The sequence below is a fragment of the Garra rufa genome, chromosome 25 (genome assembly GCF_049309525.1).
Source record: "Garra rufa chromosome 25, GarRuf1.0, whole genome shotgun sequence".
Lineage (NCBI taxonomy): Eukaryota > Metazoa > Chordata > Actinopteri > Cypriniformes > Cyprinidae > Garra > Garra rufa.
The window spans coordinates 20,416,564-20,427,819 of record NC_133385.1 but is presented as its reverse complement, the minus strand read 5'-3'; the positions used below and the strand labels follow the sequence as shown (position 1 = coordinate 20,427,819).

The following is an 11,256-nucleotide window of genomic DNA, read 5'->3' as shown; positions in this document are numbered from 1 at the left end:
CCTGGGTATTAAAACTTGAATGGCTTAATATAAATTAAATGGTGACTCTTACTGAAATATGTAGTAGAAAACCCAAATGCATTATTTAAAAAATCCATGTTTTATACACATTTTGGACTATAGGGGAACCATTATTTTGATGACGTGAAATGGCTGCACTCATTGAGCTACTGCCACTAACTGTTGCTATTTTTACCGCAAAATAAAATACTGATACAATGCAACATTGTGCAGCTTTTGGTTGTAATTTTCAGTCTAAGGGCAAGAAGAGAATCGAAAGTCTTCACTGCTTTCCCTAGGGATAAGAAGAGGAAAAGAGAATGGGAAGATAACTGTGTAGGAGTAAAACTTCCTAAAGACCTGCGTCTTTGTTCTCTCCACTTTAGTCCTGATGCTTTTGAGGCTTTTAGTAGACCACAGCTCACAAACGGCAGAGACAAGAAACGCTAAAAGCAATCCTGGCAGGATGATTTCCATGGCGTTTAGACTCCTTGTTGGGAAAATCAATGGTATGACATTTATTTTAAGCCTACACTTATATCCATTGCCACCTGTAAGCTCTTTCAGTAGCTGTGGTCATTGTATCAGTATTTTAATTTCTGAGTTATGAAAAAATAGCAAAAGTAGCAAAGGAGTGTAACCATTTCAAGTCATAATGGTGCCCCCATAGTCCAAAATGTGTATAAAACATGGATTTTTTAAATAATGCATTTGGGTTTTCTACTACATATTTCAGTAAGAGTCACCATTTAATTTATATTAAGCCATTCAAGTTTTAATACCCAGGGTCCCCTTTTTGAATAACTTACAGCTGGTATTGCTGTAAATTAATTTTTTTTGATTTCTCAAAGATTTAATGAAGATCATCATCGCAGATTTTCAGTCATATTACTAAGGTTTATATTGTAATTTTAATTGTGACAATAGCCGCTTTCACACAGTAATAACAGTAAATTACCGTAAAATTAAAAATTGCGCTGTTCACACAGGCACTGCCGTTCTGGGTTTTTACTGGTACAGCAAATAAAGACAAAAATAACAAAGTGCAGGTAAAACTGTTTGCACTACAAACCAGTGTTTATAATTAAGATAATACATTAAAATAATATAGTAAGACACACCAATTTGCAATATCAAGCAGCAAAACGAGCTGTTTTGTATAGCTAAAAATAGCTGGACGTGGATAATACCGGAAGCCAGACCCATAAAATGTACAAATGGCAACACCTATTCTTACAGGTTCTTACTATTCTTACAGAAAAAAGTGGATATGCTGTCTTTTTGTTGATGATTTTATTTTTGTATCAAACTTCTGGATTCATGCAGCTGCTTTTGGCCCAGAGACATTGTAATAAACATCTACAAGCAAAACTACACAGTGCAGAGCAATTATGATTGGCCCAGAATAGACGTCTTATGTCAGCTATTTCTGAACTTGTATGTGCTCATACCAGTAAACTGCATTCACAGAGAGCACATTACCAGTTATTTCTCATTGTCGGAATGAATTGACCGATATTTTTGAAAAGGACCTGTTCACACATGATCTTTTAACAGTAATTTACCATTTAGGACTGTATGTGTAAAAGGGGCTAATAATGAATTCACATGACTTTTCTTTATATTGCTTTTATTTGGCCCTTAAACCGTTCCATTAATAATACTTACATATAAAAAAATAACATACAACTTACAAAATGACATACACGATACATAATTCTCACAGCAATAATGAAGCTGGATTATTACAATGTAACAAAACAAGTATAAATGGTACTAAACAGGTATGCACACTGATGCAAAATAACAACACAATTCTAAAAATAGCAATCAAAATGAGGTAAAGTGAGTGAATAAGCACCATAATGTGGGACTGAGCATGCCATCTGCAATACTACTATAAATCCATGCATTGAGGACATGCACAGTGATAAACTTCCTCCAGAGTCCAGCCATGGTTTGCATTAGAAATTTGTTGCACTAAAATAAAATAATGATTTAACAAAAAAAAAAAAATCCAATATCACAAAAACGCATAACTTCAGTAAACAAGAAATACATTACCAATCAAAAGTTTGGGTAAGAAGTCTCTTAGGCTTACCAAAGCTGCATTTATTTGATCCAAAAAACAGTAATATTGTGAGATATTTTTACTATTTAAAATAACGGTTTATACTTTAATATATTTATTTTGAAATGTTATTTATTCCAGTAACGCACAGCTAAATTTCAAGCATCATTGCTCCAGTCTTAAAGGAACACTCCACTTTTTTTTGGAAAAAGGCTTGAGTTTTACCGTTTTGAAATCCATTCAGCCGTTCTCCTGTTCTGGCGATATCACTTTTAGCATAGCTTAGCAATGGCATCGCGTTCAAAAATAACCAATTAGTTTAGGTGTTTGTTTCATTTAAAACTTGACTCTTCTGCAGTTATATTATTGTGTACTAAGACCGGCGGAAAATGTAAAGCTGCGATTTTCTAGGCCAGTAAGATTAGGAACTACACTTCCATTCCGGCGTAATAGTCAAGGAAGTTTGCTGCCGTAACATGGACGAAGCAGGCGCAGTAATATCACGCAGCGCCTGAAATTAGTTCCCAGCTAGGTAACTTCCAACGAGGAACGCTCCCTGTGCATGCAATTGGTCACGTTGTGCTGCGTGATATTACTGCGCCTGCTTCGGCCATGTTACGGCAGCCAACTTCCTTGACTGTTACGCCGGAATGGGAGTGTAGTTCCTAATCTTATCGACCTAGAAAACCGCAGCTTTACATTTTCCGCCGGTCTTAGTACACGATATAACTGTAGAAGAGTGAAGTTTTAATTTGACATGATCCTTCAGAAATCATTCTAATATGCAGATTTGCTGCTCAATAATATTTCCTATTTTTTCCTATTTTTGTGTTCAAAGGAACAGCATTCATTTGAAATGCATACTTAATCAAATAAAAGTATTCATTTCTTCAAGAAAAAACCTCCCCAAACCATTGAACGGTAGTGTTTTCTTATAAGGATAAAAACTGAAGGCACAAAATGAACAAATGTATGAATCAGAAAGTTTCACGTTTCATGTTCATTCACACGTTCACACGCTGAAATCACATAAATTAAATAATCCATGTAACAACTCAGAATCAATCACTCGGAAACAGCCAAAACATATGAGATAAAACCATTTAAAACATGTTTAGTTTGGTCCTTCTCAGTACATAACAGTGTAGACAACAGTCTTTGTGCTGTGATAACTACTTCTCTCAAGCTGTTCGGTTGCTGTTGCTATATCTGATGTCTGGAATCTGGTCTGCAAACGGCTGCATTGTCCACCGGTTGTCCTGATCTACAGAGTTTGACCATTATTACAAGCATCTGACACATAGTGTTCATATTCCTTCGTTACACAATTTTTATATACCTGTATCTGTAGAAGGATGGAGCCCAAACTCTTGCTGTGGTTGCCCCTGTGATCCATGGGCACAGGTTTCCTCGTACCCCGGGTCATGCTGCTCTTCTTTGATTGCCAGTCTTTTGGCATCCTCTAGAAAAAAGAATAACAATGGACGTTGGTTAACAACTTATCTTTTTTAACAGCACAAAAACTGTTACAATTGTGAAACTCTTCACCTTTGGCCAGACCCAGATCAAATTTGTAGTCTGTCTCTTCGACCTCAGGAGTCCTCACCACTCCCTTCATTTCATCCCTGAGCTCTTTTAACTTGATGAAGAAGTGCACTTTGTCCTGAGCGCGAGGAAACTGGGCACAGCGTGGGCTTGATGATGGCATCAGATAGCAAACCTGGACAACAGAAGCTCTTTTTTAATCAATATGCAACTATAAATAGAAACATTAAAACGCCAAGAAAACGCCACAAACTCGTACCGTCTCAGTTTCTGGCACTTTGTAAGGCTGCAATCCAAACTCTAAGTTCTTGGCCTTTACTCCGAAAATCTCCTTGCAAAATATTTCATAAATACCTGAAATATCAAACAGGATTAACTTGCATCATAAATAAGAGTTTAGACTTAAATCAATAGCAAATTGGTGACTTACATTTTCCATTGAACACAGCGATTAAAGGTCTGTACTCCTGGAGCTTTTCCAAAAGCTGGTGGCCACCCTCACGGATCTCTTTGCTGCAAACCAACAATTAAGATTTTCAAATGTATTCACATGAAGCATCTTCTTGGAAATAAACATTAAATTAGTTTAAAGCTTATTTTAAATGATAATCTAATAGGGATGGTTCACCCAAAAATGAAAATTCTGTCATTAATTAACACCCTCATGTCTTTCCAAACCCGTAAGACCTTAATTCATCTTCGAAACACAAATTAAGATATTTTTGATGAAATTCGACAGCTTTCTGACCCTGCATAGACAGCAATGCAACTGAAATGTTTAAGGCCAAGAGAGGTAGTAAGGACATTGATAAAATAGTCCATGTGACATCAGTGGTTCAACCATAATTTTATGAAGCGAGAACAATACTTTCATGCTCATAGAAAACAAAAAGAACTACTTTATTCAACGATTTCTTCTTTTCAGTACCACGATGCATACATACTGCTCTCGAATTTCATCAAAAATATCTTAATTTGTGTTCTGAAGAGGTTTCAGACGACACAAGGCTGAGATATTAATGACAGAATTTTAATTTTTGGGTGAACTAACAGACTTTAAAGTCTTACTTTGATAGGTCTTTACTCCCAGGTGTAGTCCTCTCCACCATGTTGGTGAAACCAATGCCATATCGTTCAGGTAGTGTCTGGTCGTGCATGTGGTTGAGCTGTTCTTCGGTCAGCCCGGAAAGATATAAGCACTTCCCTGTTTGTTGAGTCATTTAACAATCAATCAATCAAAGACAAGCATAAATATATAAACACCCTTTACAAATTAGTACATTATGAATAATACATACAAAAATGGTTCCCAGGATTTGGATAATGACGTCCCTTGTAGGCTGACAACAGTCCAGGATTGATGCCGATCTGTAAAATTTGCAATGAGTTTATATAAACAAACCAAAATGTCATACGTTTATGGGTTATTCTACATAATTGCTCCAAAGTCAGAGTTGGAAACATCTTTTACCAAAAGATTTGTATGCAAATTGTGTACTATCAAAGATACACATTTCTAGTAATTGTGCAGTTAATTCTCATTCTCAAATTCTGGAATATTTGTCCTCTCCCCAAATTTGTCACTACCGAAACACAGTAATATATAATTTAATTAGAATCGATTTTGCTTAGCTCTTCCTTGTGAATATATTTTTTTGCTATTCTATTTAAAAAGTTTTCAGAGGTAAATCAATAACAATTACATTTTTAACAATATTTCGAGTGTAGTTTATTAGATTTGTTGTATTTTGAATGCAATTTTTCTTTGTAAAAGGCAAAAAGTTGATCATACTGATTTTAAACTTAAGGATTCATTAGTTTGAATATACATTGAACCAAACACTATCATGACAATTCAGTATACTTTATTTTTAACAAAACATCTTATGTTTCGGTAGCGACTGCACATTTTCAGTAGTGAAAGTAATGCTTTCGTAGCGACCACATCACATTACAGAATTTTAACTTGCAAACTAAAACAATACTAAAAACTACAAAAAAAATGTGCATAACTGTACTAAAATGTAATTTATTTTCCACAAATATGAGGATTATGTGCTCTTTTGTCAGCACCGAAACAATGATAACAATGATGTTTTGGTCGTGACTGTTATGGTAGTAACAATTTTATAGGATAACTCCCAAAAATCAAAGATACCACTCTGTTTCAGTAGCGACAATTTTAGATACTTTCAAAAACAACAATAGAAAAAAATGCTTTTCAATATTTTCATAAGTTGAAATTTAGGGGTTAGGGTTCGGGATAGCCACCTCGTAATTGAAATTACTCACTAAATGATGGTTTTATATATAAAGCTTACTGATATTTTAAATATTATTGTGGGTTTCAATAGATAATCGAAGGATCTTAGTAAACATCTAAGGTTTGAATTCTTAAACGCTTTTTAAATGCGTTCTTATGTGGGATAGCAGTTTGCAGCAATTCTGTTGTATGGCCCATATATAAAACAGATCATATAAAGATCATATAAAGCAAAAACTTACAATCAGCATGTCGAGATTATGTGTGATGACGTCTGGCAGCTTTTTAGCCATGACTTCCTCCACGGACATCCCGTTGAACCGATCCAACGTCCTCTTTGCTTTCTTGGCTGCCTCTTCAGCTTCTGATCTTTCCTTTCCTTCACCTTTTGGAGGCCTTCCCCTTTTCTTTCCTTTCGCTGGAGTCGTCGGAAGGGCTGCAACTTATTAATAGATGTTTAATAAGTTAGGCTGCACAAAGCATCTCATTTAAATGAACTGTGAGGATGGGTTATACCTGGTGGTTGGGCATACAGTTGATGAGGCTGTTGAGGTGGGTCCAGATTCTGAGGGGGATCCAGATGCTGAGGTGGATCCAGATATGGTTCTTGGTGTACTGATAAATCAGTCATGATTTTATCCTCCATAGGTCTCTCGACATATTGGGCGGCATTAACCATCTGGTGGTGCTGCACCACCTGCTCTGCCTGGTACTGCTGAGTATTGGTTTGGTACCTGAAACAGAGAGAGACAGTGCACTTACTAGAAAAGCTTGTGAAATAATTAGTTCATTAGTGTGTACACATTTAACATACACCTTCATATCTAATTTTGAGAGCATTTGTTGCAATCACAGTATACAAGTCACTCATTTATTTAAAAGAAAGCAACTCTTTTGGGATCTTTTCGGGCTGGGCAAACTCACCAGTACTGAAGATAATCCATAGGGGCCGTCAGAGATGAATACTGCCTTTCTTCCATCTTAATTGGTGGTCTTACTTTAATAGATTAATATTCATGTTTATGTTACTGATATGCCAGCTGGTAAACCACACCTCCCTTTGTTTCATCTCGTCTGTCTCGTTTTCATTAAGCTTAGCTTATCAATTAAACACCACAGAATGATATAAAACACTAATTTTATCAAGAAACATACAGATTTCAAAAAACTGTTTACCCTCTGTTCTGAGCAACACTGTAGAATATTATGGAGCCAGAATGGTGAATATCAGCTAACTAGCTCATTACACTCAATAGGCTAAGTGCTGTGTGTGGACCATTGACCGAACACAAGCATTAAAATCACTCGTTTTGTCACACACATATATTTCTCTGCGTTAGGATTATGAATCTTACCTGCCATATATTTCTCTCAGACCTTTTCTGGCACATTTGAGTATTTGGTGCAGAACAGTAGAGCTAAATGATGCTACACATGATGAATGAAGCCGGTGTAGGTAAAAATGTCAACAAAGGTAAAGGCTAAATTCAAAATAAAAGCCTTTGATTTAACGATAGTTACATAGTTTTTGGATTTAAAGATTTTTATTTTTGTCTATTTATTATAGGCGATAATTTAAAAAGTAACATGTTAAAACATTACTACTAACTACCATTTGGGCTGAACTTAAATTCACACTTTTATACAATAAAACGTTAGTTTTTCAAATTGCTGGCTTCACTGTGTTGGACTCAACCATTATTTACAAAAGGGAGGTCGCATTTTTTTTCCTTCGTACGTTTATATAAAACACATTTATGCTGTGCATTAAATTAACAGTGTTTAATTAATTTACACTAAATTAATCATTTTTTCGATTTAATTTCTTTCCATCGATTGCTAAGTGAAATTAGGACAAATCATTCATTTCAGTACTCCCTATGATAAAAGTGATTTACACGACTTCCAAAGCGAACATGTGAGACATGTAACAAGAACCTTTACTGCTGAATGTCGTGCAACAAAACCTGATATATTTCGATTTTAACATAACAAGGTTAGTATACTGTATGCACCTCCAGATTTTATCATGTTTAATGTGTGAATTATAATACTGTTTTTATAAAATAGCACATTTGCTTCATTCGCCGCTGCGTTTAAGATAGAAAGCAGTGATTAAATGACCTTACAGCAAAAAGTGAATACTATGACTGATAAAATGCTTAAGTGTTGTTATTGTCATTTTGATATAATTTTAGAAATAATCGAATAATATTTGTTGGTGTTGTTGTTTAAGTCATTAAATAATTTAATTGCTGATAATGGGTTATGGATTTGTTGATCAGTTACCCAGATACGCGACCATATTGGCGATACTCGGATGTAAACAACAGCATGGATTGCACAGTTTATGTACTACTGAATACATTGTTCTGCTAATTTATGCTGTCTAAATCACAGAAAAAACGTGTGGATGCTGCTAAATCATATAGAGAAGGACTTAGTTAGCAGGAAAGAGCGCAATATTTTGACAAACTAAAGTTAATAGGTGGTAAAGATACGTACAAGCAGTATTAATTAAAGGAACACTCCACTTTTTTTAGGAAATAGGCTCATTCTCCAACTCCCCCCCGAATTAATAAGTTGAGTTTTACCGTTTTGAAATCCATTCAGCCGTTTTCCTGTTCTGGCAATATCACTTTTAGTGTTATTTAAAACTTGACTCTTCTGTAGTTATATTGTGTACTAATACCGGTGGAAATTGTAAAGCTGCGATTTTCTAGGCCGATAAGATTAGGAACTACACTCCCATTCCGGCGTAATAGTCAAGGAAGTTTGCTGCCATAACATGGCCGAAGCAGGCGCAGTAATATCATGCAGCACATGTGCAAATGTTGACCTAGCTGGGAACTAATTTCAGGCGCTGTGTGATATTACTCCACCAAACACAAATGTTATCAAGATTCTTGCCCTGGAAATCCTGGTTCAGTTTTGCCAACCACAAACGTCTTTTTTCCCAAGTTTGTTTATAACTTATTGCAGTCCATAGTACCATAAATGTTTTTCCCGGTCCAAATGATTAGTACAACCCAAAACGTGACAATAATTGTCCATTTTCAGCAGCAATAATCAGCAAAATATGCAAGTTTCGTTCGGTTCAGTCAGTGGCATTGTTTATGTTCAGTGCAGCCAATAAGGCCGATTGATGACGTGTCGTGTAAACACTCTTAACAGAGCACTATTAGTACTGTCATTCTAACTTTTTTCTTTCTTTAGGTAAAAATTATTTTGATTGGCTCAACATTTCTCAGAGTTTTAAGGATGCCAGCAGGTGTATCGTGGCCAAGATATCTACGGATGTTTGCAGCCAGTGTGTTGTCAATGTTTGCTGGAGCACAGGTTGTGCATCAGTATTACCGTCCTGATTTAGTAAGTTTTTAAATCAGATTTTGTGCTTTTTTAATTTGTTAAGGTGTTCGTGCAAACTACAATCAAACCAATTTATTTAGACACCTTCAACGTTTCTCATATTATCACAGTTTATTAGGTATAGTTTAGAAAATGGTAATAAAATATGACAAGAACTCAAGAGTTAAACTGTGTCAGAACAAATTCATCTTGATAATGTTAGATAACTTTGATAGAAAGGAATGTAACAAAACATGGTCAGGTCAAAGTGTCAAATCGAATTTTTTAACTTTTAGTCCACTGTATGAAGACTTTTTGGGTGTAATATGTCACAGTTTACTTTATTTTGCTATCCTCACTTACATAAATGAACTATAGTGTCCTGCACCCACAAGTAAAAAAATATATAAAAAATTATATCTGGAGTCTGAATAATTTTTGGTTTGACTGTAGGTATTTATCTGTAAATATGAATTGCTAATTGCAACCCATTTTATTTCTGTAATTTAACTATAGAATAGAGATTTGATTGATTTATTATTGCATTAAATACACAAAGGAATTGTTCTTAGTAAGTCCAGGAATGTGCATTATAAAAGCAAATTTTGGTACATTTTGATGTTGACTGTAAACATCAAGTACAGTATAAAAATGTTTTTTTTTTTTTTTTTTTTTTTTTTTACATTATAGACCATTCCAGATGTCCCACCAAAGCCTGGAGAACTGCAAACAGAACTTTTTGGCTTGAAAGAAAGACTGACAGACTCAGCGTCTCCAAAACAATGACCTGTTGATTTGTTTTCTGTAACTAATGTGTATAGATACACATACATGTGATAAGAAAAATCTTTTTGTCAAAGCCTAACTAAAATGATACAAAATAATTTTATTCTGTGAATAAAGATATTTATACAAACATGCACTCTCTTCATTTGTCATATAAAATACTTTGTAACTAGCTGCTGTCAAATCAATTAATTGTGATTATTCGCATCCAAAATAAGTTTGTATTTATGTAATGTACAATACAAGTCAAAAGTTTTTGAACAGTAAGATTTTTTTTAAGATGTCTCTTCTGCTCACCAAGCCTGCATTTATTAGATCCAAAATACAGCAAAAGCAGTAATATTGTGAAATATTTGTACTATTTAAAATAACTGTTTTCTATTTGAGTATATTTTAAAATGTGAATTATTCCTGTGATCAAAGCAAAATTTTCAGCACCATCACATTTTTTATGATTATTATCATTACTATCAATATTTAAAACAGTTGAGTACATTTTTTAGGATTCTTTAATAAAAAGAAAGATCCAGAGATCTGCATTTATCTAAAACAAAAAGCTTTTGTGACATTATACAGTATGCCATTCAAAAGCATCAAAGAGAGTCAGTATCGGTTTGTTGTTTTTTTTTGGAAAGAAAAGAACTTTCTGATCATTAGAGAAAAAATTCTACCCAGCTCTTTTTAACATAATAATAATAATAATAAAAGCTTCGTGAGCGGCAAATCAAAATTTTAGAATGATTTCTGAAGGATCATGTGACTGAAGTAATGATGCTAAAAATTCAGCTTTGAAATCACAGGAATAAATTACATTAAAAAATATATTCAAATAGAAAACAGCTATTTTAAATAGTAAAATCTTACTGTTCAAAAACTTTTGACTGGTAGTGTAAATATTTCTTAAATATATGTGTGTGTATACATATAAATATAAAGAGCAGAGACACATGTAAAAACAAACTTATTTTAGACGCGATTAATCGCGATAAATCGATTTGACAGCACTATTTGTAACTAAACTGTTATTTAGTACATTTTCTATTTTTGTGTTATCGCCTAATTCAGAGTTTCTCTAACCATGTCAGATCTTGTATTACTTAATTTAGGAAAGAAAGAAATTGGTTAATAATTAAAAACTTAACTATTTTCTGGGTTTTCATCTCTGAATTGTTTTAATAGCGGGTATTTTTGTTACTCCGGACTTTTATTGTGAAAAATCAGCCTGTCAACGTGCAAACGGAAG

General features: G+C 34.3%; 2 protein-coding genes across 3 annotated transcripts; one reads left to right on the top strand and one right to left on the bottom strand.

The window, feature by feature from the left end:
- Positions 1-1,634: 1,634 nt before the first annotated feature.
- On the bottom strand, positions 1,635-7,342 carry tdg.2 (thymine DNA glycosylase, tandem duplicate 2). Of its 2 annotated transcripts, none has more exons than XM_073831499.1 (11): positions 7,235-7,342; positions 6,804-6,876; positions 6,396-6,613; positions 6,122-6,321; positions 4,915-4,984; positions 4,685-4,820; positions 4,047-4,129; positions 3,876-3,970; positions 3,620-3,791; positions 3,411-3,533; positions 1,635-3,335 (listed from the first exon to the last, which is right to left on the bottom strand). In XM_073831499.1, the coding sequence occupies exons 1-11, from the start codon at positions 7,239-7,241 to the stop codon at positions 3,253-3,255; spliced, it is 1,260 nt and encodes a 419-aa protein (XP_073687600.1). In that variant the 5' UTR covers positions 7,242-7,342; the 3' UTR covers positions 1,635-3,252. The 2 variants fall into 2 exon arrangements, with proteins under 2 accessions (XP_073687600.1, XP_073687601.1); XM_073831500.1 differs by having other exon boundaries at positions 6,122-6,315.
- A 448-nt stretch (positions 7,343-7,790) lies between these two features.
- On the top strand, positions 7,791-10,137 carry uqcc6 (ubiquinol-cytochrome c reductase complex assembly factor 6). The gene is made up of 3 exons (XM_073831338.1): positions 7,791-7,875; positions 9,096-9,248; positions 9,918-10,137. Exons 2-3 carry the CDS (start codon positions 9,141-9,143, stop codon positions 10,011-10,013), a joined length of 204 nt encoding a protein of 67 aa, XP_073687439.1. The 5' UTR covers positions 7,791-7,875; positions 9,096-9,140; the 3' UTR covers positions 10,014-10,137.
- Positions 10,138-11,256: the final 1,119 nt, after the last annotated feature.